General features: G+C 47.7%; 1 protein-coding gene across 1 annotated transcript in view; it reads left to right on the forward strand.

Annotated features, from left to right (window-relative positions):
- Positions 1-3,019: 3,019 nt before the first annotated feature.
- Positions 3,020-27,056, forward strand: part of ARFGEF2 (ADP ribosylation factor guanine nucleotide exchange factor 2) — an 85,813-nt gene continuing 61,776 nt past the window's right edge. Inside the window, exons 1-6 of the mRNA XM_028523736.2 lie at positions 3,020-3,313; positions 15,571-15,601; positions 16,269-16,392; positions 24,446-24,592; positions 25,544-25,723; positions 26,098-26,332. Coding sequence (XP_028379537.1) covers positions 3,088-3,313; positions 15,571-15,601; positions 16,269-16,392; positions 24,446-24,592; positions 25,544-25,723; positions 26,098-26,332 — 943 coding nt within the window. The 5' untranslated portion in view covers positions 3,020-3,087. The remainder of the gene's footprint in view (positions 3,314-15,570; positions 15,602-16,268; positions 16,393-24,445; positions 24,593-25,543; positions 25,724-26,097; positions 26,333-27,056) is intronic.

The following is a 27,056-nucleotide window of genomic DNA, read 5'->3' on the forward strand; positions in this document are numbered from 1 at the left end:
CAGGGCAGACCATTCTTAATAGGTTTCTCACCCACAGGAACGTAGAGTCCAGCCGCATGGGACACATGTAAATATTTGTGAAATGGGACTGTCCAGCTCTCTGCAGGATGCTGTCAGGCATTCCTGCTCCCCACCACCAATCATGACAATAAAAAAAGTCCCCCACAAAACTTCAAAACGCCCCCGGGAGCAGTCCTGCCCTCACAGAGAAGCACTGATTCTGAGGAACAGAGATGCATCAGCCACGCTCTTGATCGGAACCAAAGGGGCACCCCGCGTGGCTGGAGAGTCCTGACAGGGAAGAAAAGCAAAAGGGAGAGAGAGGTTCAGGCAGAGAATTCAGCCAAGGTGAGATGCAGGCGTCCACTGCTTTTCAGAATTCACGCTCCTCCACTTGGCTTTTACAAAAGACTGACATTGGTACCTATCTTCCTTCCCTGAAAGAAATCCGAAAAGAAAAAGCAAAGAGAGAGTCGTTAAAGAGGCAGCGTGCCCCCTGAACAGTGAGGATGACGCCACCACCGCCTTCCCCAGGGGCCACGTGGCAGCATCCGGAGCTTCGAACGGCGTCCGTGAGCATCTGTGCTTTAGCTCCATTTATTTTGTGCATCCATCAGCGAGATGTATCCTGAGGTATCGGAAAAGCCTAAGAGAGCTCTAAGGGTTTCTGCTTAGAGTAAAACTGGATGTAATTACACATTTCGATTGTGATGAATGAAATAAAGACATTGTGTGTGCATTGAACTTGCTTGTGCTCACCATACTATTTACACACACACACAGAGGGAATCTTAAAAGCTGCCAAAGTTACTATTGGTTCTGCTAATGGCAAAATGGTCTCCTTTAATCAGCATCCAATAATGGATAAAAAGGCAAGTCCGTTGCTTGAGTGGATTGATGCGTAGGCAACACTCTGTGTTCTGTTATCTGGGAACACTCAAAAAATGCCCCATATAAATTAATGGTCATTGCTTCTTTGCCTAACGCCGTTTCGGCTTACAAAAGATTTCATAAGAATGTTCTGCTTCCAGCTAGCAGGGGAAACTTGCCCTTCGACTCATTCAATTCCAAGGGCAATGAGGGGTTGAGTAGGGCGTTCAGGAGGGGAGTGACCTGGCCTGAACTTGCTGTGGGGGAAGTCACAAAAACTGCTGTTGCTCGGGGGATTGCACTGCATTTTTCTGAGTCTCACACATTCATTCAATCACTGACTCATTCATTCAACACACAAGCATCGAGGGGTTTCTCATGCTATGTAACAAATGTAGTGGTGTCAAAGAATAATTTGTTTTCTGTCGTGCTGTGGGTTGGCTGGGCAGTTCTGCTGCTGGTTCACCAGGGTTACCGAAGCTGCTGCATTCAGCCGGTAGGTCACCCGGAACCACTGAGCCCCTCTTTCCGTGTGCTCTTTCTTCCAGATGCTTCCTGAGCCTCCAAGGCCTCTTGACTCCTAAGCTCTGGGCCACACTCAGCCTCACTTCTGCCACATTCTATTGGCCAAGGCAAGTCACAAAGCTACCCCAAAGGAATAAAGAAGCAGACTTCACTTTAACAGGAGGAGCTCTGAAGCCGAGTTAAAGCTTTGGAATTCATGGCCACGAATCATTCTACCTGGCTCGGGACCAGCCCCTCAGGATACGGCCCGCCCCTCTGTGGCCTATACCCTGGGCAGACAACGAACAAGTCGACAGGTAAAAAAGGTCAGAAAGTGCAATGACACACATCAAATAGGGAGAGTGGGGGGCTACTTTAGACACGGGGGTCAGCGAGGGCCTCCCTGAGATGTTTGAACTGAGACCTGAGCATCTGAGCATGCCTGAATGGGAAGTTTCTGAGGTTTCCAAAAAAGACGTGTTCTCGCAGGAGCCCAGAGCACAGGGCTGCACCTGGGAGAGGAGGACAGTGTGAAAGACAGCGCCCCCCGGGGGCATCACCAGGGGTGTTGTGGTATTCCTGGTAGCAGGATGGAGTGGAAGGTGCCCTGGGGCCAGGGTATCTACCTTCTTACACTCATTTGCAACTGGGTCACAGTTTCTCTGTTTCTCCTCCTGTCGGACACCCCCAAACCCCACCTGCCCTGGTGTACTGCACTGTAAGGAACCACACGTTTATGGAAATAAACCGACAGCCTCCAGAGGGAGATGCGCTGGGGGCAATTCTTACTGGCATCCCTGGGCACAGGTGTGGCAGCAGGCTCACAGAAGTTCACTGAACTAGACCCCCAGCAGCAAGCTCTGCTGTGGTGGCAGGTCGGTCGTGTGGAAGGGGTACGTGTGTTGCCAACAGGCGTGGAGAAATCCTGTTGCGGAGAGTGTATATGAACACCTCGAGCTCTACCTTCCCTTCACCTCTGACCCCTTCCTTTCCTTTTCCCTCCACCACCTACCATGTTTTCTGGCCATCTTTTCTCACCTCCTCCCCCTTCACCTCCCTCCCACCCCGTCTCCTTTCCCTCTCGTGCCTCTTCCCTTGTCCTGACTCCCCCTTCTCTCTGTATCCTTCTCATCTCCTCTTTTCCTCCCTCTTCTTTGCTCTCCTCCTAAACCCTCCTCTTCCTCCCTCCTCTCTAACCACCTCACAGCCTCTTCCAATCTCTTAGCTTCCTCTGGTTCCTCCTCCTGCCCTTTTATTACCTCTCTCACTCTCATACCGATTCTCTTTTTCCCAAACTTCTTTCCCCTTCCTTGCTCTCCTCCCATCTCCTCCTCTCATCCCCTCTCCTTCCTCACCTGTGTCTTACCTGTGACTCCAATTTCACCCTCCTCACTGTCCCTCTCTCCTTATTTCCTATCACCCACAACACCACCTCTCCTACCTTTCAACCCCTTTCTCCTGCCCTTCAGGTCCCTGCCTGCCTTCGCCCACCTCCACTCGCCTCCTCCCGTCCTCCACCTTCGCCCCTCCCCTCCTCGCCCACCTGGCCCCGCCCACCCCGCCGCGCCCCAGCCTCCGGCCCCGCCTCTCCTGGGGTCACGGGGTCGACGGACGCGCGGCTGCCGTAACCTCTCCAGTCACGTGATCACGTGACGCGCTCCAACATGGCGGCGCCGTGGGGCCGCGGCGTCGCTTCCTGACGGGGCGGTGCGGATGGACGCGGCGGGTGCCGGCCGGGACGCCGGGCCCGCAGCCTCGTTGGGCCACTCGCTCGTGCCGCCGGCCCGCGGGGCTGCCAGCCCCCGCCGGGCTGGGGCCATGCAGGAGAGCCAGACCAAGAGCATGTTCGTGTCCCGGGCCCTGGAGAAGATCCTAGCCGACAAGGAGGTGAAGCGGCCCCAGCACTCCCAGCTGCGCAGGGCCTGCCAGGTGGCGCTCGGTGGGTGAGCTGCCCCAGCCCGTCCCCGCGCCGGCCTCCCCACGTCGGCCGTTACCCCATTCGTCCTCAGCCCGGCCTCCTGGGCTCCACCTTCCCCGGACCACGAATCCCACCCTGCCGACCTCCTCATTATACCCTGGGGGAAACTGATGCCCTGGTACCTCGGAACTGGCCCAAGGTCACCTAGCAAGTTGGTGACAGCTAGGGCAGGTTCTCCAACCTCCCAGCCCGTGGCCCTTGCCACGACTCCTTGCTGTCCCGTTTCCTGGTTCCTCCCCTCACCACCCTCATAAGCAGTCTTTGCCTTAAGTTTGTTCTTGACCCGCATTCTGCTGCGTGGGATTCCCCCATGTGAGCGGAGCCGGTGGGAAGAACTGGTTTTAGAAAAAAAAAACCAAAACCCTGAGCCTTGCTTTGTAAATGCCTGATTGGAGAATGTTTCCCATTAATTTCCGGATCTCCCATAACTCATAACTGCCTTCAAGAAAGGAGTGTAAAGTGTTATCCTGCATCTCCCAGGTGTTGGGTGCAAGAAATCTTCTTACTCGGGGCGGCCCACTGAAATAGAGGTTTTGTTTTATTGAGTTCCAGATCCCCGGCACCTGCAACAGTGCCTGGCAACATAGCAGACACCGATTGAATAGACCCACAGATAATGGAAAAAGGGAGAACACGCTAACTCATAGGTAGTTGAACCTTCGTGGTTGATTCCCACATCAACATCCTGTCTTTTAGTTTAAATCATTCAACAAATGCCCACTGTGTCTCAAGCACTGTGCTGGGCCCTTAGGATACAGTGGGGGTATTTGCCCTTACAGAGCTTATACTCTAGTAGGGGAGACAAAATAAGTAATAAGAAAGTTACTGAGACATCTTTGAATACTAATAAATACTTTTGTGAAAGTAAAAGAGCGAGATGTGATAATAAAGGCCTGCTATTGATATGGTGTCAAAAAGTCATCTTTTCTGAGGAGGTGGCATTTGAATGGAATACTGAAAGGCAAGAAGTATCCACGTGGAGTTTGGGAGAGGAGAGTTCTGGGCGTTGAGGATCAATACACTTGACTAGACCTGGCTCCAGCTTAATTCCCTGCCCCAATGCCTTTGATTTGGAGTCTGTGAAAAGTCCTATTTTCCCCAACAGATTGCGCAAATAGAAAGTTTGGTTATCTGTTACAGGGTTTGAGGTTGCCATCAGCTCTGTCCCTTTATTTGGTTTGAGGTACAGCGCTGGGATTCTTCTCCTAGGGCCTGAGAATGGGTGTGTGAACTTTGCATTTCTCTGGAAAGAGGGTCCATGGCTTTCACCAGATTGTCCTAGGGGTCTGAGACTCCCTCAATGGTCAAGAACTATGGGTACAGAGGTTTTTACGTAGATAATCTTGGAGGAATTCACTGAGATTTAGACTTTTAAAGCTTTTGTAATCAGAAAACCAAGGCTGACGGTTGGACGTTGTTTTGTCAGGAGTGCTCAGTAAGCACTACAGAGCAGTTTGTTGGGCAGAAAAGCCCTGATACAACTCCCCTGGAAATCTGCCTGGGTCCTGTCCTCTCACTCTTACTTTCAGGGTATTGTCGCAGAGTTCAAAATAGTTATTTGGCAGAAAAGTTTTCATTCTTTCCTCAGAAAACTTAACATACAATTTTCACCAAATTGTTTATCGCATTGTTGGAACCTACTTGTAAAACTGCCATATGACTCAGAAAGGACCGTAACCTTGAGAGCTTTTAGACATTTTTGGATCATATCTTTGTTCAGAAGTTCAGATTTTTCCAACCCAGATTATGGAATGTACATCCATTGTTTCAGGAGTGAATCACAAGAAATAGCCTGTAAAGGAAGTAACTGACCACAGGTTAAATGAACAGCAAATTGACATGGTGGCTCATTGTCATCAAATTGAAGGAACATTATAAGGAAACCTATGGGTAGTGTTGAATTAAACTGGCCATCTTGTTTAAGAGAATAATTGTGTGTCATTGCTGTTAAGTAAAAGTGACTGTTTTTACTTATAAGCAGTAGAAAACATACTGCAAAGTGCCTGGTAAGATTTCACCATGCATCTCAAGGCATAGTCCTCTTTCCGGTAAAAGTAGCCGAAATGAGCCTGTGTATAAGAAAGATTGCAGTGTGGCTAGTATTTCAGAGGCTAACACGTGTGGATTTTCGTTAATTTTGATAAGAGGAACTGTGAATGTCTGCTAAAAGTTGAAATGCTTGAATGAGAAGAACACTTGCAGGAAACAGCTCCTATGATAAGTCCACCAGCTGTAGCTTGTCAGTTCGTGGGGGGCGCTGCTGGGGCTGTTCAGGGTAGGGGTTATGAGTGTGTTCTCTGGACTCAAGATCGCCTGGGTTCAAAACCCTTGCATGGCACTTGCTGTCTTTGTGATCTTGGACAGATCTTCTGCCTTCCTCGTGGGGTTATTATAAAGTTAGTGTACGTGTGCAAAGAACTTGGCACATAGTAGGTGCTCTGTAAAGGCTTGCTGCTATTATTTATTTTTAATATTTTAAGCGACACACCACAGATACTGTAAGTGCTCTGACTTAATGTGTTATCTGAAGCTACATTGATTCTTCATTCAGCAATGACTTGTTGCTTTTTATTTGGTTTGTGGATGTAATAAGTAAGAATTTAATTACATGGCTAAAATACTGGGTTTATTGCTAAACTCAGTGAAGACAGGGGTGGTTGTCCCTTGTAAAAACAGTGATGATCAAGATGGAAAAGTTCGGAGTAACTGCAGTGATTCATCTCCACTAAGTGCCAAATGGATAGAGAGAGACTGCCCAGTTGGGGGATTGTGTCCCCCTATTGTTTATCTGGAGAAATCAGAAGAGCCTGTGAGAGTATTCATCATCGTGGTTTTTACCTTGCTAACGAATCTTTGACATAAAAGTAATCTTGAACCTTTCAGCCCCTGGTTGGGTAATATAATTACATAATTAAACCTCCCTTTCATAAGTGCTTATTTAAGAGCCATTTTCTCCCATGACCTGTCCTTAACTTATACTTCTGCTCTTAAACGAGGTGGAGTTTAGAGACTTGACAAGATAATTAAGTGCTTTTAAATTGGGCATAGAAAAATTGGTCCGGAAATCTGAAAAACTTTAAGAGACATCTTATTTAATAATTTAATATGCACAGAGGGCTAAGTAAGTATTAAGTGTTCTGTAATTGGTGATTGTCATTATTCTTAGCCAATATCAAAAACATACAAAAAGAATAGCAAACATACCTATACATCTTTCATATGAAATTGAGTGATTTTTTAAAAAATTTATTTTGTAGAGCAGTTTTTAGATTCACAACAAAGTTGCACTAAAGGTACAGGGGAGAATTCCCATGTGCCCCCTGCCCCCACACATGCAGAGCCTCCCCACCGATCACTGTCCCTCACCTGAGTGATGCACTTAATTACAGGTGATGAACCGCTTTGTCATTAGTGTAGTCACCCACCTGAGGGACTTTTTAACGTCACATGTCATGCAATAACTACATGGTATCTACCACATACCGAGCATTTCTCATGTTCCAGGAGCAGTGCCATGAGCTTTGCATGCAGCCTAGTTCTTACTATTACTGTCCTCACTGAGGCCAGAGATGCTGGCCAGCATAGCTCAGCCAGCAAGCAGTGCAGCCGAGGCGTGCACACAGGCAGTGTGGCTCCAGAGCCCAGGTCCTAACTGTCACTCCCATGCTGGGTTGTCTCTCCATACGAAAGCCCTTACATGTAAAGTCGTCGTGGAGTCTTTAAACAGTCGTACTGCAGTGATGCTTCTGCGCCGTGAAGTTTTGACGTTTCTGTAAATAAGCCAGTGAGTAAAGAGACTATGTTTTCTGTAGTTGAATTCGAGATGTATTTGAAAGGCTCTAGTGAAAAAGATCATGGCTTTTTTTCCTGCAGGTTTTTACTGCACGTGTATTTGGTTTACTTTAATTTAGGGACTCATGGGAAGAAAGAAATGAGGGTAAAGAGCTGATTTCCCACAAGCTTCATTTGAGTTAGGAAGTTTTTCTTATTTATGGCATCTTTCTCTTCATCTGCAGTAAACTCCCTCTTATTAACTTTGGAGTCGCTACGTGTGATCGCTGCCCGTCTGTGGGTCTAGTCGGCAAAGGGAAGCCGAGGCTCAGAGAGCAGCTTGCCCACATCTGCACGGCCAGATGGGGAGACAGCTGTAACACAGGCTCCAGCCCGAGATGTGAACGATAAAATTCACCTTTAGATTTGCTACTCTAACTGTTAAATGTATGGGACTTAGAGATGCATGGATGTTTGGTGACCTTCGCTGGAGCTGTCTCGGTGGCACGAGGAAGGTGGAAACCAGACTGGAGTGGGCTGAGGCTTGAGTGGGAGGTGAGGAAACAGGCAGTGAGCATGGAGGACTCTTCCCCAGAGTCTGGCTGTGGTGCCAAGGGGAGGAGAAGATGAGGATAATGGGGAGTTTTCTTTTCTTTCCCTTTTTTTTAAGGTATAAAAGATTACTTTAAATGTCATTGGGAAGGAGCCAGCTCAGGGAGCACATTCAGAAGTCTTAGTTGTTTACTAATGTGCGAGAACACTCAACATTTACACAGCATAATGCTATGTGGTACCTTGCTTTTTCTCCATTTGATGTTGTTGTTCTAATTTCGATGTGTTCAAAATAACTGTTCTCATTGGGAAGAACCTCAGTGCAAAATTTGAAAAATACAAAAAAAAAATCCCTAAATTGTCATAGCCAATACGGTAGGGCTCTAAATTGAAAGATAGGATAAAATACTTAATTTTAGCAAGTTCTGGTGTTTTGATTTGACATTTTGTTTATGAGTACTGCAGATCATAAAAGTTTTGAGGAATAACAGGACTCGGGAACCTGACAGATTACTTTTTGTGGAAAAGCTTTACGATGCTTCTTTGGGAAGAGGTCATCTCTCTAGAAGCAGCATCTAAAAATTAGATTTAGATTATTGAAAGGCATTTGTTTATTGGATCGGCAGGATTTCACTGAGAGCTGAGCTTGAAACTTTGCTTATTGATTGGTCCTGTGAACCTGGGCTAATAATTAGCTTTATTAAGCCTCAGTTTCCTGAGATGATAAGGGTGATAATACCTGTGTCTCAGGATTATTGTAATGGTTAAGTGAACTAATGCAGTAAAGTAACTGACTCAGTACCTGGCACCTAACAGGTGACCTGCTAAAATTCAGGCATTGATGTTACCATATTTAAAGGAGAAGGAGCTGAATGCTTATTCTTCACTGTTCCCGTAGGCATTGGTTTATGGACCTCTTTGCTAGTCTCTGACATTTGGACACCAGTGAAGCAAGTGGTTGGATGAATTTGGAGCTCTGTTCTCTACTTGTAGATCTCAGGGGAGACTCTGTAAGCAGTGCTGGGGAAAACAGTAAGACCATTCTTTATGGAAAAGAGTGAGCTTATGAAAAACGTGTACTTAATCAGCAAGTACATGGAGTCTCCTGTATAAATAGCTCAGTACTGTATTTAGTTCTCACCATTTTCACCAGGCTGGAAGGCCTGCCAGGAAAATACTTGACTTTCTTTCCAGCGAGTTTATGAGTTTTTATGCTTATTAATTCATTCCTGGAGTCTTCCTATAAGAAGGTTCTTTTGGTTTACAGTCTGGGTTGTAAATAAGTCTTTTAGCTTTTTGTTAGGTATTTTATTAGGTTTTATAGATTTGTGGGAAGAACAGCGTTCTTGTGCTGGGACATAAAATTCTTAAATTTTCCCTCAGTCCTAGGGAGTGGTCAGGGTGTATTTGTGCTTCATATAGTCCTTTTGCTTGTTGAATAGACCAGGCTGATGTTTGTTCGGAAGGTGTTTGGGGGCCACACCTGGTGTCGTGGTGCGAGGGAGAGAAGACAAGCAAGGACCCTGTTCTCATGGAGTTTGCAGTTACTAGGGAAGGAGGACACTGTTCCGGTGATCTTGTCCTCTGGGTTATACTAACAGCCTGAAATGTTCTAGAAAGCAAAGAGGCCTGGTCCTGCAAGGGGAGAGAATAGGTTGGTGATTAGAAACTTCCCTGAGCAAGTCTGGAGATCTGGATGATAAACAAGAATTAAATGGGTTGGGGTCGGAGGCATTTTGGCAGCACGTGGAAGCAGCATGCGCAAAGGCCCTGTGGCAGCAAGGGCGCGGGTACACCCGGTGAGGAAACTACAAGATACAACTGTGCATGAATTTACCATTGTCTCAAAACAAAACAAAAATATTTTTAGTTGGGGGGAAAAAGGCAGAGGAAGATTTTGAGGATAATGTGGGAGAGGTAGGCCAGGGCACCACCATGCGGGACATTGGAGGTCATTGCGTGGAGTTTGACTTTTAGACCAAAAACAGTGAGCTAACACTCAAGAGTTCTAAACAAGAAAGAAGGTGATAGGGTGACCAGATCTGTAGTTTAGAAAGATCACTCAGGTCATTGTACTCAGAACATCTCTGAGGAAGGCCAGGGGGATTGCCATCATCCAGATGAGAGATGTCAGTGGCCTGGACTTAGAGTGCTGACAGTAGAAACAGAGCAAAATGGAAGGATTTCCCACTTGTTTAGAAAGTAAAAAGCTAACAAAACCTTGGGATGGGTTGGGTAAGAGCATGAGAAAGAGGATTGCTAAGTCTGACTATCAAGTGTCTGACTCACCCAGCTGGAGGGATTTGGTGCCGATCTTGGAGAGGAAGGAGAGAGTGGGAAGACCATCTGGGGAGAGGAGGGGGCGGGGGTTGAGGAGTTGGGACTTGGACGTGTTGAACATCACCTGCCTCTGAGCATCCAGTTGGACAGGTGGAGTGGGAAGTGGGTAAGATGTGTGAGCCTGATGTTCATAAGAAAGACCAAGTCTGGAAGTCAAGCTTTGAGAGTCATCGGGATCTAGGGTGGGAATCGAACATGCAGGGGAGGGCGAGATGGCCCGGAGAGAGAGAGTACAGAGAGGGCGAGGCGTGGGGAGCCTGCGCCAGAGGAACAGCCTGGCCTGCTCGGGCTGTGCAGAGGAGGCTGAGCCTGCAGGGGAAGTGAAGGAGAGATGGGCCGGCGAGAGGCAGGGAGCAGACGAGGAGGAGAACGTGTGCTTAAGGAGTACAGGGAACATCTGGGGGGGTGGGGCCAACAATAAGGTCAGGTACTGCAGGAGCTCAAGTCAGGCAGAGGCTGGGAAAATGTCCCCCCGACTGAGACATGGGTCACTGGTGACCTCAGCTGAGCTGTTTGGGGGCGCGGTGAAGGTGAGAGCCGGGCTGGAGTGGGTTGAGGCACGTGTGGGAGGTGAGGAGGTGAGGAGGGAGTGCAGACAACTCTTCTCCACACGGAGGTCATGAAGGTTGTATTTTTTTTCTTTGAAGGTAGGAGAAGCTTGAACTTGTTTCAGTGTCATTGGGAAGGGGGCCAGTTAGGTTGAATAACGCAGAAGAGGGCAAGGACAGTTTATTCAACAAGTGCTTCGTGCCTGCTTCGTGCCTAGGAGTCCCTGGGTGCCGGGAATCCCGGAGTGAAGAGAACAGGCAGAAGCCTCCGGTTACAGAGTGTGTAGTCTCCTGAGAAGGGTAGTAAATGAACTGATAAGTAATACGTCAAAGGTGGTAAGTACTGTGAAGAAAGATTAGACAAATAAGTCAAAGAGAAAAATCGGATAAAAAGATAAAGAATGACGAGGGGCAGAGATGACAGTTGTAGGTGGTGAGGGAAAGCCCAAAAGGGGGGTGACCTTTACGTTTGAACTGGGATCCGAAGGGAGCAGGGGAGGGAGCCGTGCGGGTGTCTGCGGGAGGGAGAGCAGGTGCAAAGGCCCTGAAACAGGAGCACACGCCATGAGGCCAGAGGCAGGTGGTGGAAGGTGAGGTCAGAGGGAAAGCAGGGGGCCAAGGCTCGAAGGCCAAGGCCAGGATTTTGCATTGTACTCAGAGTGGGACGAGAAGCCAGTAGAGAGTTCTGAGCAGAGCAGCCTGTATAATCTGGTTTACATTTTGAGGGAATCCCTCTGGCTAAGGTGGGGCGGGAGGGAGCGGGGGAAGGGCTGAAGTGAGGAGACCAGTGAAGAGGCGGCGGTGGGGGTCCAGGTGGGAAGTGGCAGAGGTGGCCGAGGTGGCCTGGTCCGAGTGAGGAGTGAGGAGCTCCTGGCCGGGAGCACGAAGTTCCTGAGAAGCCAGGGAGGGGCGGGCGACTGCAGAGCTGGGGCACTGGACACCGACCGGCTTCTGGCTGGGGAGTGGAGGGCAGGACAGAGGTGGGTCGGTTTGTAGGCCCGCTAACAGAAAGGGAGGGAGTCTCCTTGTGGCAGCTTCTGATTGGTGTGGAGCAGGGGCCACTCCGAGGGTGGTGAGTAAAGAGGTAAAGAGTGGTGAAGACTGGTGGGGGGGGGGGGGCAGAGAAACGTGCAGCAGCCTCTTTTCCCTGGGCCTCACCCTTTTCCTGGGCCACCCACCTTTTCCCTGGGCCTTCTCCTGCCTCTTTTTAATGGAAACAAATACTGTGTTATCCAGATACGTCCAGAATCCAGCTGTTAGATTGGACCATATGGAACTAGTAATATTTGACTGTAAAAACGGCACTTGCATGCGGTTCAGACTGTACCTCTCTCTCCCCGCACAGCCTCCGCCCTGGTCCGGGCCCCCGTGTTCCTTGCCTGATCAGCTCCCGTGCTGCTGTGGTGGCCACCCTCCTCTTTATCACCCAGGCGGCAGCCAGAGCGATCTGTCAGAGCAGAGGTCTGCCCAGGCTGTGCCTCCTTCCTGCTCAGGCCTCCCATCGCCTGGGCCCCTGCTGTGCCGAGTGGAGAGGATTTTCATACATTTTTTCTTTAACAAAGACTGGTGTGGAAAGCACAGCAAGTCCTAATTCTTGTGGGAATAACAGTTTGTGGTCTTGGCTTCTTAGCCCTCGTGTAGTGGCTGCCTTCCCCTTCCTGTGCACCTGTGGAGCGAGTGCAGGCCCTGCTGCAAGTCACCGGCCCCTGTTTATTCTCGTTTGACTGGGAAATGCCAGAGCCAAGCTGTAAAAGCCTCTCCAAGGCCACGTGGGGCTCACAGGGCAGTACAGAAACCAGAGCTCCGTGGCATTCACGTTTTGACTTAGTGGTGGCAAGACTAACATTTATGTTGTTCTGTAATCCCGTGTGCTTTTTAAGAGTTTAGGTACCCCAGAGATTATGAACACGGGCTCTGGAGCCCAATTTTTTAGGTTCAAGGCCCCCTCTACCTCTCTGGGTCTTTTTTTCCCATCTGTAAAATGTAGCAGAGTTTGGCCTTGAACCCTGGCCCTCTGGCTCCTTAGTTGCTCATTGCTCTTCGGCTGAGCAGCATCTTGCCTGTACAAAACTTAGATGCTTTGTGCTCACAGTGCTGGTTATAATCCTTAAAAGTCACTTTTATCCTCTGCAGTTACTCCTTTGCAGTCAGTAAAGTACTTTCTTTCGGATTCTTTCCTATCCTTTAAAGCAAAGGTTGCGAGCTAATAGCCCCAGGGTCAGGGTAGCCTGCAGACCAGTTTTATTGGAGCCATAAATTAAAAAAAAAAAAAGAAAAGTTGAAGTTGCTTTGAATTGCAGTCAGAGCTTCCACTTTAAAGTCCAGATCAGAACAACTGGTACCTCTGGGCTCAGGGTCTCTTGAGTCACCAGTCGGCTGGAGCTGAGGCTCCGCTGTGCCTTTTGCCCTGTTGGTGGAGCGGGGTCCTCCCTGCCCTTGATGCCTGGTACCCACCCATCTTGCTGCCTGAGGTTCCCTGCCTGGCCCCAATAGTGTAACCCCTGCACTTGGTTGTATTGCCCTGGGTGCCTCAGTAAGGAGCAGTCGTGGTGACTGACCCACAGATTGGAGGGGCTGGCATTCCAGACCAGATTAGTTTAAGTTTAGAGGCTGGCAGGGACTCTCGCAAAGGCCTCATTGTTTCAGAAACGTTTACTCTCTAAACCTAACTTTAACAAGGTAACCCTGATCGGAAGAAAACCTTACATTTGCGTTTGGGCAGCCGTGCCCCTCTGGCATGTCACACGGTGACAGGTGACAGACGGTTTCACCACCACGCAGAGCCTTGACATTGTGGATATAGATTTCTGAAAGCTGAAAGCTTAGCTACCAGCCTCAAGGGCTGGATTTCCTGGGCCACTCCCACAGCCCAGGGCCGCAGCTTAGAGGAAGCCTGCGCTACTTCCTCTGGGGATTCACCTCCTGGAAGGACGGGAACCAGGCCACAGGGCTCTGTAGCAAACCCGGTCCCAGGCCTTAAGGTCCAGGCAGAATGCTGGGTGTGAGTCATCTGGACGTTTGGCTCCTGTTTGGTAGTAGAAAGACTGAAAGACTGACAAAGTGAGAGTTTGCCACCTCTAGGGAGTCCAGGTATTCAGTTTCCACATCCTCAAGTTCAGGCTAGAGCAGAGTTGTCCAAGAAAAGGAAAGTTGTGACCTCCAGATCCGTGTTCCGGGGTTGCTGGGGTAGCTAATGTCATCTCCCAACCCCTGGCTCTCTCGAGACTGTGTAAAGAAGGCCGGTGTTTTGGAGATCACCTGGGTGCACTGTGCTCAGGGTAGGCCTGCTTCACTGGCCCATTTTGGGGACATGTTGAGCCTAACATGTAGGAGTACGGATGATTCAGTGGGATGGGGAATTCTGGGTATTTAGATAGGGTGTTCTGGTGTGTTTTAGTGGCACAAAACCTTGCACTTCTGGAAATAAGACTATCATATTTTGCTGTGTACAATGCACACTTTTTTGCCCAAATTTTTGAGGGAAAAATAAGGATGTGCATTATACATGGGTAGTACCTGAAATACCTTGTGTCTGTTCCTGTGTTTTGTAATTATTTGTTACATAAAATTTCTTGTGCTATAGTATGTTCAAAATAAATGCTAAAATTCCTTTATTAAAAAAAACAAGTATCTAAATATAAATAAATAAAACTTGAATTAAAAAAATAAAATGAAAGATTTTTTTCTTGAAAGTCTGGGCCAAAAACACATGTGTACATTATACACAGGAACACGTTATGCATGGCAAAATATGGTGTCTCTCTGACAGTGCAGTTTCTGAGTAACGACGCTCTAGTTCCACAGGTGTAGCCTCCATGGTAAAGGCTTTTACATTAATTTTCTTTCTTTTGTTTTGTTTTGTTTTTTTTTTAGAGAGGGAAAGGGAGTGAGAGAGGGAAACATCTATGTGTGGTTGCCTCTTGCACGCCCCCTACTGGGGACCTGGCATGCAACCCAGGCAAGTACCCTGACTGGGAATCAAACCCACAAGCTTTTGGTTCTCAGGCTGGCACTTAGTCTGCTGAGCCACACCAGCCAGGGCGAGATCTTTAAGTTAATTTTCATTCACAGAAATTATATATGCCTTTGCACAACTGTGTGAATGTACTTAATACCCTGAACTGTGCACTTGAAAATGGTCAAGATGGTAAATTTTATCTTACAAACATTTACTGCAACTTTTAAAAATGCATTTGTTATTTTAGAAGAGAAAGTATATGCTTACCATAGAAAATGTGAAAAAAGAGAAAGATAATATCGTCCCACTACTTATACACCTTTTGATATTTTGTTTCCAATTTTCTGTGCAAATTTTGACACAGTTAAGGTGTTACTGTATCACCGTGCTGTAGTGACAACTATCATTAACATTCACTTTGCAGAATAGGGGAGTAGCTAGCACATGGACTGTGGAGCCAAAATGCCTGGGTCCCAATTCTGATCCTCCAGTTCCTGATAAGTAGCAGGAGACAAGTTACCTAACCTTTCTGTACCCTGGTTTCCTCATCTAAACCAGTGATTCTCAACAAAGGCAGTTTTGCCCCCAGAGGACACTTGCTTGTCATTGTCTGGAGACGTGCTTGGTTTTCAAGACTGCAGGGGGATGCTGCTGGCATGGCCTGGGCAGAGGCCAGAGACGCTGCCCAACATCCCGCAGTGCGCAGGACAGCCCAACAGTGAATGGTCTGCCCCCAGGTGTCGGTGGTGCAGAGGCTGAGCGATCCCACTCTGAGTAAGGTGGAGATGCTGGCACCCACCTCATAGGATTGCTATGAGGGGCAAATAAGTTAAAACATGCAAAGTGCTTAGAACAGCACCTAGCACGTAGTAACTGCTGTGTGTTAGCTATTATTGTTTCAATCATTCTCTGTCACTTCGTATCACTATTTATGTCCTTTAAAATCTCATAAACATTCTTTTAAATAGTTTTTTAAGTATCTTTTAGTAAAGTATCTTTTCATAAAAACATTGCATACTCCTAACAAGCCTTTCTTTCTTCCTCACCAGATGAAATTAAAGCAGAAATAGAAAAGCAGAGGTAAGCTGGGGCACTTTCTCCTTGCTGAACACCATTTTAAGGGAGTAGGTAGTGGCCAAGGGGAACCCTTTTTCTGCTCGTTCTCTCGTATTTCTGGTCTTTGGGCGGCACACACTCTCCTGGCCCAGAGCGGGGCACGTTGCAGAGCTCTGTATGTGTTCAAACCAAAGCTAAGTTAACAGTTACTGGCTCAGTAACTGCATCTGGAGGAAAGGGAAAGGAAGGTCAAGTTAATGCTGTTGTACCTTTTCTTGACAAAAGAGTCAAAGCCCTTGCCTCTTGTAAGTCATGCTTCCTTAAGCAGGAGGACAGCTTGTCCGATAAGAGGCTGTTCCTTATCTTCCTAGTAATGAAGCCAGTTAGTCATATTTCAGGAACAGTGCTCTGACATGGCCGATGCCAGGATCCAACGCAGGATTCGGCCGATACAACTCACTGATCTGAGGCCTCGCTCTCTGCCTGTGGCTGCTCTGGTATTTTGTCCAAATGCATGTGTGTGTTAATTTTGAATTGCTTAGCCCCCACAGGTGCAGTTTGCAGGCACTTTTAATTAAATGGCTGCGGGTAGGCTGGGCAGTTAAGAGTGTAGTGGAGGAAAAGCAAGCTTTTTTTTTTTTTTTTTTTTTTTTAATTTTCCCTTTCTGACCCTCTCCTGCTCTTTTCCTAGGCTTGGCACTGCTGCACCACCAAAGGCAAACTTCATTGAAGCTGACAAGTATTTCCTTCCGTTTGAGCTAGCTTGCCAGTCCAAGTCCCCACGGGTGGTCAGCACGTCCCTCGACTGCCTGCAGGTACCATGTTTGGAATCAGTTGTATAAAGGGGGTTCTCTTCAGGCCACACTGGTGACCCCTCTGCTTCTCAGGATGCTCTCTGGGGTGACGGAAAAAGGAACATTCCAACTTACTCTTTTTATTTATTTTTTCCTAATTAAATTCGAGAGGGAGGGAGGGAGGGAGGTGGGCAGGGGAGAGACAGAGAGAGAGAGCACACGTGGGGAGAGAGAGAAACAGATAGACATCGAGTTGTTGTTCCATCTATTTGTGCATTCATTGGTTGATCCTTGTATGTATCCTGGCCAGGAGTCGAGCCCTCAACCTGGTGTATCAGGACAGCTCTGGAACCAACTTAGCTACCTGGTCTAGGCCACACTCCAACTAATTTTTTACAGAGGTCTCATGAGGGAGGGAAGTGAGAGGGGACTGACCTCCTTACCTAATAAAAGAATTCGCCCTGGCTGGGTGCTCAGTTGGTTAGAGCGTCATCCTGATACACCAGAGTTGTGGGTTCGCTCCCCAGTCAGGGAACGTACAAGACTCAACCAGTGAAAGCTTAAATAAGTAGAAAAACAAATCAGTGTTTTTTTTTTCTCTCTCTCTCTCTAAAAAATCAGTAAAATAAAAAAATATTTTAAAAAGAACTTGTTTCCCCAGAAATATTTTGTTGAGCTCTCTTATGTATGTTTTTCTAGAATATTTGCTACATTTGGACATATAAGATGTTTTTATTCAACCTCTTCCTTGATGGTATTAAAATTCATAAAATCAAGTAGAGAAATCTATGTAAGCAAACCTCATTATTTGTAGTAATATTCTATGCAGTTGTTGTGAACACTGATTTAGCAAGTTCTGAACCATTGTTTCTAAAGGAAAAACAGGCCTAGGTTTCCTTGAGCCTCTGGTCTCAGCATGCTCATCTACTGATCAACGTGCAACTGTTTTTGTGTGTTTCGTTTAAAGGCACCATAGCTACTGTGTATTACTGACTCACTGACAGTGAACTCACAGTCCACAGCACTATTCCGTATGCCTGAACAAAACCTACCCAACACACGTGATTTCTGCATAAAGCACATCGCTGCCTTCTTGCTCTTAGGAACACCAGACAGGACTTCACACTATGGTTGAGGGCTATTTTAAATGGCAAAGTTGTGTGCTATTTTAAAAGGACAGAAATGGGAAAAACATAACACTGAATGGACCACAAAAAAAGACAGTTTACAGTGTGAGGGCTGAATCAAGAAGGCAGAGTGTCTCCTTATTGGACCTCGGCTGGGAACCTGCGCATCAAGTGATTCAAAGTTTTCGCTGCTCCGTATGTGTCTGCAAGTGACCACAAAGCACCACAAGTATCGGTTTTGGGCTTACAAATAAATTTTAGGAAGTGCATTTATGAATACAAAGTCTGCAGATAATGAGGATTGACTGTACTTAGACCACCAGTGACCTTGTCATAAATTACCTTTCACTAATGAAGAGGCAGAAGAAGAGAAGTTAGGGTGACTTGTCCGATGACGTACAAATAATGAGGGGCAGAAATAGTGCTACAGCTTGGATCTCTTAACTCCTACTCCAGCATCCCTGATTTGTTTCTTTTTTTTTTTTCCATTTTAAAATTATATAGGTTTCAGCCCTGGCTGGGTAGCTCAATTCATTGGAGCATCATCCTGTGTAGCAAAAGGCTGTAGGTTTGATTCCCAGTCAGGGCACATACCTGGGTTGCAGGTTCAATCCCTGGTCAAGACATGTCTGGGAGGCAGCTGATTGATGTTTCTCTCTTACATCAGTCTTTTTTCTGTCTCTCTCCCTCGACTTCCTCTTAAAAAAATTATGTAGGTTTCAGGTGTACAGTTCTATAATATATCATCTATGTATTGTATTGTGTGTTCACTATCCTGTATTTTTTTTTAAATGATCTACTCCTGAGGTTTCTGGTTGCCTCAGAGAACATTTATTCTTAACCCCAGTGGGAAGCCTGCATCAAGGAAAAGAAGCTTGATACCTTTTTTTTTTTAATTGATTGAAGAGATCCACAATTTATTGGTACTTCCTGGAACAGGAGTGGTGAATAGGTTCTGTATTATGGTGGTTTAGAAGCAGTGTTGGAAAGATAATGAAACCTCATCTGGGTTTCTTGAGAAAGCGCCATGGTTGATTGGTAATGTCTGCTGAGGCACAGGACTGCCAAGTGGTGGTGGGCATGCCGCATTTCTGGCATCTCTAGCCTAATATCCAATAATCTCTTTTCTCTGATATATCTATACTTGAAAATTGATGACAGTTTCTTCACAGAAGCACCTCTTCCAAATGAAAAGTCATGTGCTCATTCAGTGTAATTCTGTACAGATTGTCCTATGTATATAACAAGCCAAGAATTCTTAAACGGCAGACTCAAGTCCTACTTCCATCCTAAAATATTTGTTGCTGCGGAACATTTTCTGAAGAAATTTGTCATAAGTTTAATTTTAGCTGTTTTGTACTCATATTAAGATTTAGTTTCGAAGCTGGTGCTAATAGTTAATGTTATTGACATACTAAGTACAATGGCTAACATGTTGAGTGCTCAGCCTGTGCTGGGCCCTGTGTGAGATGCTCTGTTATCATTGTCGATTTTATCTTCTCACAAATCCTCTGATGCACTTATTCTCATCCTCATTTTAGAATCAAGGAAACTGAGGCTTAGAGAGTAATACAATGTAGAGTAATGTAACGACCAGCCAGCCCCACCAAGCTCCCCTGGCCTAGGAGTGATGGAACTAGGTGGGTGTCCAGGATTTCCCTGCTCCACATCTAAGTCTTTAATAGGGCCCCTAATCTGTAGTCATGAACCAAATCTGGCCTTCCACCTGCTTTTGTAAATAAAATTTTATTGGAACACAGATGTCCTAATCTGTTTGGTCTGATATACCAAATACCACAGACTAGGTGGCTTACAAGAGACATTTGTTTCCCAAACATCTGGAGGCTGGAGAGTACTGGGTCAAGGTGCCAGCTGTTGTGAGAGCCCTCTTCCTGTTTTGTAGGTAATTGAATTCTTGATGTGTTGTTCTCACATGGCAGAGACAATGCACTAGCTTTTTTTTTTTTGTATCCTCACCTGAGGACTTTCTTCTTCATTGCTTTTAGTGGGAGAGGAAGGGGGAGAGAGAAACATCAATGTGAGAGAGAAACATGGATTGGTAGCCTCCTGTTCATGCCTGGACCAGGGATTGTACACACCCTGGACCGGGGATTGAACCCAGAACCTAGGTACGTGCCCAGAGCAGGAATCGAACCCAACCTTTCAGTTATGGGATGATGCTCCAACCAACTGAGCCATGCCAGCCAGTGCTGTGACGTGTCTCCTTATAGGCCATTAATCCCATCTCGAGGACTCCACGCTCATGACGTCATCTAAACCTACTCACCCCCAATGGCCCCACCTCTGAATACCATCCCACTGGGGTTAGGTCTTCATCATAGGAATTGTGGGGACGCAGCCATGCAGCCCACAGCTGCAGCCATGCAGCCCACAGCTGCGGCCATGCCCGTTTGTTCACGTGCTGTCTGTGGCTGCTTGCCCGCCGCTGTGGCCGAGTCGAGCGGGTGCAGTGGAGACCGTATGGCCTGCGAAGCCTAAATGCCTGGTGTGCAGTCCTTCACAGAGACAGGCTGCCAACCGCTCCGAACTATTATCCTGTAGTTCTGGCCTCTTTGATTAGAAACATGCTCCGTTTTCCTAGAGATAGTCTGTTCCTAGAACTCTGAGTATGTGTATGATTTCTCACGGAAACACTGATGTCCGGCTTTGACCGGGGTTGAAAATTTGAGAGCATAGTGCCTGTCTTCCTCGAGGTGTGTGGCATGTGTTAGCTCTTTTTTAAAGAATGGAAGTTCTCTGTGATCTAGCAGGTGCTCCTGTGTCGTCCTTTTTATGACCTGGAGAGTGGCTGGGTGCTCCCCGGAATACTGAATGAGAATTTCATTTCCTCTTGGTGGCTGTCTTTGCAAAGCCTGTTTGACTGGCTTTTCCCAGTGTGAGTGGGGTAACTTCCGTCCTGGAGGTGGAAGGCCAGTGTCGAGGGGTAAAGGCTGGTTTTGGCAGATTGGGGCAGCTGCAGACACATCTGCATGTTGCCCTGGGCACAGGTGTCTTCTTGGAGCTCGGAGAGGTGAGGATGGGTGGTAAGGGGTCTTGTGGGTTTACGTGAGCAGTTAGCTCAGAGTTCTGTCTCCCCATTGGGAGGAGCCTTCCCCTCTGCTTCCTGCCACCAAATGATAAAGACCCTCTGAATTCCTTTCCTCAGGCAGCTGGTTTGCGCACATTCCCCCAGCTGGGACTGGGGGGCCGAACTGGGGATGGAGTGTTAGGGTTCAGTCTTGCCTACGCCAGTGAGTGATCTCCAGGTTTCCCCGGGCACATGTCCATAACAAAATGTTTTAAAGACTGTGTTCCTAATATATTCACATTTCTTCAGTTGTAAGATTATAAATATGTACTACCGTTATTAAATTGCATGTATTATAAAACATGTAAAAATAGGACTTTTAAAAGAATAAGACAGAAAACAAGGTAGAAAGAAAATGCTGCTGTCTTCTTTCTGCACGCCGGGGGAGGCGGCGGGAGACCCGGTCTGAGCTGCCCTGTTCACACGCAGCATTGTCTTCTAACGTGTTCCTGGAAAACTGTGGGTTTTCAAATGCACGTTTGTAATTGTGTAAGTCTTACGTGACTGCATTCTTTGCTAAAATACTTTTAGAACTTTATAGATAAGGCTGGAATCCTTTGGATCACCAGCTCCAAACCCAGTTGCCTGCTTAGGTATATAATTTTCTTTTTATCGCTTTTATTTTTCTAAATAAATGGTATCATTTGTACAAAATTTTCTGCAGCTTTTTATATTCAGCCATGTCTTTTTAAGATCTAGCTATATTGCTATAGGTAAATACAGACAGTCCTTTTGACTGATATAACATGTTAATGTCGCTATTTTATTTATCCCTTCCCTTATGGAGGGCATTGACCGGTAGGGTTACACTGAACATCCCCGTGCGTGCAGCCTCCTCAGCCCGTGTGTCAGTGAGCCAGCTGCCCAGAGGCCTTCCTTGTTCGCCCTTCTCTTCCTCTTCCCTCACTGCATCAAGGAGTGGCAGGAACTTCTCTCCGCCTCTGTCATTGCCCCCCCACCCCCCAGCCCCCTGCCCAAAGTCCAAGCCACCAGCATCTACCTCTGGGACAGCCGAGGTGGCCTCCTCACAGTTTGCCTGCTCCCACTCCTGTGGCCTGTCCCTCAGTCCTCTTTTCCAGGAGGAACGAGGAACGGGGGTGGGAGTGGGGGGAAGCCTTTAGAAATGCATGACATTGTCTTACTCCTTTGCCTAAACCTGCTGGTAGCTTCCCAGTAGCTTCCCGCCTCACTCACCGCCTCACTCACCGTGCAAAGCACTGTCCCCAGGGAGTTTGTCAAGCACTCTCCTGCCACAGGACCTCAGATATGTTTCCAGGCCTTCTCTGTAAGTACAAAGACACTTGTAGACACACATTTTTATTTTTCAAAATGACATAATGCTGTGCATTATCGCTGCGACTTGCTTTTGTCAAGCTATCTACAAATCACACAGGGTCCTGTGGGTCCCATTCGGGACTTTTGTCTTTGGTCTGTCCCCACCCCTACCCCAGAGAATATAAACGCCATGAGAAAAAGGACTGTCTTGCTCACTGCTGTATCCCCAGCACCAGAACACTGTCTGGAGTAAAGAAGGGTGAGAAGGCAGAACTAGAAAGACCCACAGGGCGCAGGAACTCTGCACAGACAAGGGAGTAAAATCATAGCTGAAACCTGTTTCCATTTGAAGGGTCCTGTGCCCTTTGAGGAGCCTGTAGAGGGGAGAATACATCCAGTCTCTTTTTGCATTTGGGTTAAACATCCAGGAGTTCACTTCTGTCTTTGCTTTGCAGCATCAGTGTTGGGTTCTGTGGGGCCTGCTTTTATTCATTTTTATTGTAAAAAGTCTTTTTTTACTGTCTGTAGTATTTGTTCATTGTTTGTTTATTGAGGAAAACTATTTCTTTGCCTAGATATTCATGTTGCACAATTCAGGAACACAGGGCAGGGACAAACTTTCATGGAACTCGACCCAAAGAAATTCTTTGCATTCCAAAAACACTTTGCACTCTGCACGATCCCAGTATTCCCCAGGGTTGTGTCAGCGTCTTTCCTGGAATCACAATTGCTGTGGAAATCTGCATATGCCTGCTTTCTTGGTTCAGCCACGGCAGACTTGGAGACACTGCAGCCCCCAGGGATGCAGTGAACACTCCCACAATACGAAGTCACGGGCACTTTGCCAGAAGGCCACATATCTGAGGTTTTGTCCGAGCACCGGAAGGCACAGTGATTACATTCTCCTGAATGGCCACGTGCCTCCTGGTTGGGCCTGCTTTTCAGTGTTCATGTTTTAGCATTTCGTAGACCACCCCACGCATAACCCAGTGCTCAGAAACGGGCCTGCGGCCACGAGGAGCACAGAGTGAGGATGTCCAAACCAGAGCTCACCTGGAGGGAGCCAGCACTGCCCCCTTGGGGGGCCTCACGTGCAGCAGCGGCGAGAGGGGATGAGGCGGAAGAGCACCCTGACTCGCTCTTTAAAAGCACACTCGGTCTCTGCCGCTTCCCCTACCCGGCCCCTTCTGGAGATCTCTGGGGTTGGACTGGACCTGCAGAGTGTATGCAGGCCTTTCTGCTGCTCGCTCTCTTAATCTGGTTTTATTCTGCTTCCTGAATGTGGCTCTTTCGTAGCTACTGATGGGGAAGAGCCATTGAGAAATGGCGTCAGGCCTCTGCGGGGCGGTGGACCTTCCTGTGGCGGTCAGTGGTGGCTGCCCTGTGAATAATCTCAGGCGCTTGTGTCGCTGTGCGTGGGTAGAGGCAGATTTGACAAGCCAGAGACCCTAATGGATAGGGAACAGAACAGAGTATTTAAGAGTCCTCACTGGGTCCCCGGAAGCAGGTGATGCGTTAGAATTCGTGTATCCCAGCGGGCTGTGTCAGTGAGCGGTTCGCTTATCTGGTGGGCCTTCAGAGCCACCAGGATCGCTTGGAGACCACTGGTGCCTGGGCTCCACCCCAGATGCTGTGGCTTGGTGGGTCTGGGTTGAGGTCCAGGAACCTGTATTTTTAATGAGCTCTCCCAGGTGCTTCTGAATCTCAGCCAAGCTTGGAAATCACCCTGCTCCTGACCTTTGAGCTACCTCCCAGCCCTGATTGTCCATGGTGAAATGCAGGTCATCAGTGAGGTGCCAGGCAGGCTGCCTCTGGAAGGTGGCCCCTGTCCAAGCCGATCTGTCTCCTGATTGTGAGTGCGTGGCCCAAGCAGCCACTCATCTCTTCAGGGTAACAGGCATTGTCTGGTGATGTAGATGCAGAGTTTAGTGTTTTTACTTCAGCTTTTGGAATAGAAAAAGTGCTGATGTGATTCAACATGCCGAAAGAATGAGAGTGTGTACTATCAAGTGTCTTGGTACCACCCCTAACCACAGCTGTTCCTTCTCAAGCAAAAATGTTACTAGTTTTTTTTATGTATCTTTCCATTTATATATATGGTTTTTTACAGCTTGAGACATAATTCACATTGCTGTGATTCTCCTAGTTAAAGTGTGTAATTCCGCGATTTTTTTATATTGACACAGTTGTGACCATCACCACAGTCTAATGTTAGACCATCTTCACCACCTCAGAAAGAAACCCCATTTCCCCGCACATCCCCCAGCTCCAGGGAACCTCTGCCCACTGCCAGCTCTGTTATACGTGGTTTTAATCCCTCGGTTTTTTGCATGAGTGGTTGTGTACTGGGGACGGTTCCACACCTGGCCTCTTCCATCAGGTGCTGTTCCCCTTCGTGGGGCTCTCCTGCCACGGGGGGACAGGGCCAGTGCTGCACGCTCAGGGTGGCTGTGCCCACCATGCCCCTGGGGAGCAGAGGGGTCTGTGGGCACGGGAGTTAAAGGCTGTGCTCGTCATTTGCTCCAGTGGGCGGCTTCGGTCCCTGCCCGGCAGAAACATCTCCCCCTGTTCTTTCTCTGTTTAGAAACTCATCGCATATGGGCACATCACCGGCAACGCCCCCGACAGCGGAGCCCCGGGGAAGCGGCTGATTGACAGGATCGTTGAAACCATTTGCAATTGTTTTCAGGGCCCTCAGACTGATGAAGGAGTCCAGTTACAAATAATTAAGGTATTTCTGTGTGTTTGCCTGGTCTGGATTTTAAACTAGAAACTAGTCCCTGCTGGGAATTTGTGTTTCTGATGCAGCACGTGTTACTGGTCTCAGGTGGTGCTGAGCTGGAACAGAAGAATGTAAGCATCACTTAGATCTTTTATAAAGTGTCAGAACTTATTAGTGTGAACTGAGACAGGAAGAGTGGAACCAGGTGTATTTTCAGAGTAAACAGTTCCACTAATAACAATGCAAATTGCTTGTGAATTAAATCAGCTTGAAGTCCTCTGGTCTTGCCCCTTGAATTTCTGGATTTCCAGTCCGCCATTTTTGAGCAGGTTCCTGTTGATACTTGTATCACAAATTTGCTCTTGTCTTCTTGGCCCCCCCTTCCATTCCCCTGCTCCGTATCTCCTGCCGGGAGTGGGTGGGCACAGGGCTTGTCAGAGAACGGGCCTGGGATGCGTGTAGCAGGCTGCTTCTGAAGTCCTGACTGTGTTAGCTCTGTGAGGGGTGGCCGAGTTAGCCACACCGTTCCTAAAGCCCCCTGGGAGACCCACCGGGGAACTGGGAAACGGACCCCCCCACCAAAATATACATATGTATATACATATACAAAATATGTATATTCTGTGGTTAATCCAGGCGATATCAGGTTGGAGCATTTTCCCTCTGATACATATTTTTGGCTTTTTTAAAAAAGTAAGCTGGTAGAAAGCCCTCTTCAACACAATCATCTCAAATAATTTGGACTTTATGGAGTTAACAATTGTTTTTAAACCCAGAGCAGGTACTAATCAGTCTTCCAGTTTAGTTTACAGAGCCATTATTTTTAAAATTTCTCAGAGCAAACAAAAACAAAAGCAGGCCTCGAGGAAGGGTTGGGTTGTGGGAGACTCGGAGCAAGGGGTGTGTGTGTGTGTGTGTGTGTGTGTGTGTGAGGCTGAAGGTTTCAGGTTTTCGTTTCAGGCTCTCCTGACTGCAGTGACGTCCCCGCACATTGAGATTCACGAGGGCACTATCCTGCAGACGGTTAGGACGTGTTACAATATCTATTTGGCCAGCAAAAATCTCATCAATCAAACCACTGCCAAGGCTACCCTCACGCAGATGCTGAATGTCATTTTCACCCGCATGGAAAACCAAGTGGTGAGTGAGTGATAGCAGTCGTTAGCTGCCGGGGGCGGGGCGTCATCCCTTGCTGTCAACGGTGTTGTGGGTGGCCTCAGTGCCTGGCGAAGATCCACCAGCATTTTAAAGTTTTTCCCTTCTTCCTCTGAATTCTCTACACTCTGTTTTTGTTCTTTAAAAAGCAAGGGAGAGAATCTCCCTTCTTTTTACTAAAAAAGCACGTGTTTTAAAATTTGCATTCACAATTTTTTGTCTGTCCAAGGAATGTATTTCGTTTTCAAAATGTTATCCTTCTCTTTAGAAATTTTTTTAAACACAGGCTGGTGTGTTTTCTGTTCCTTATCAACATTCTGGGACCATTTAGGTTGAATCCCCTTTCTGTTGCCTTCTAGTTGCAGGAGGCCAGAGAATTGGAAAAGACAGTCCAGTCGAAACCCCAGTCCCCTGTGATCCAAGCTGCAGCAGGGTCCCCAAAGTTCAGTCATTTGAAGCAGAGCCCGGCACAAAGCAAACCAACAACTCCTGAAAAGACAGATGTAGCCAACAGTGAGCATGCCAGGAGTCATCCTGGAAAAGTAAGCTCGGAGAACGGAGACGCGCCCAGAGAGAGAGGCTCATCGCTGTCAGGTATGCCCTGTGTGCTGTCCCTTTCCAGCTGAGGGCGGGGCGGGGGGGGGCGGGGGGGACAGGAGTCTGGTGATGTCTGCAGGAAACCTCTGGTAGCAGCTCATCCGTCTGGGCCTTCCCCTTGGCTTTCCCCTTCGTTTTCTGTCACGGAACACAGCTAGCGCGGCGTGACGGCTGATGGCCCGTTGCTGGCTCTGCGGTGTTCTCTGTCGTTCCCGGAACGTGTCTGGCCACCGCTTCTTAGTGTCGGCTTCAGTGCAGTGGGTTCAGTTGGGTGCATGTATCTCCCAGTAGTTAGTTATTTGGGTGGTTAGTCTCTCAGGGTCTGTCTTGCCCGCCTAGAGGACGGCAAGACCTCATCTGTCCTGTGTGCACAGGATGTGCGTGCCTCGCCCCCTGCCAGGCAGTTCGTAGCTGCTCGCAGACACCTGAGAGGAGCTGGAAGGTGGGCAGCGGTTGGATACGTGGATGTACAGATAGCATTGTTTTCTTTGTCTGTCACTGAGAACATTACTTGTTTTTGTTTGCTTTTTTAACTGAAAGAGATCTTATTCTCCACCTGTAGTCCTGAAGTAAATGATGTATTGGGCATGAGATCGTGGACTGGGCTGCCATAAGATTATTCCTGAATGTTCGCATCTCTCCTTGGGCAGCTGGTACGAACCAGATCCAAAATTGCTCCCCCCCTCCCCCCTGCAGGAATGTACCTCCTGGAGTGATTCTG

The sequence above is a fragment of the Phyllostomus discolor genome, chromosome 9, assembly GCF_004126475.2.
Source record: "Phyllostomus discolor isolate MPI-MPIP mPhyDis1 chromosome 9, mPhyDis1.pri.v3, whole genome shotgun sequence".
NCBI classification, from domain to species: Eukaryota; Metazoa; Chordata; class Mammalia; order Chiroptera; family Phyllostomidae; genus Phyllostomus; species Phyllostomus discolor.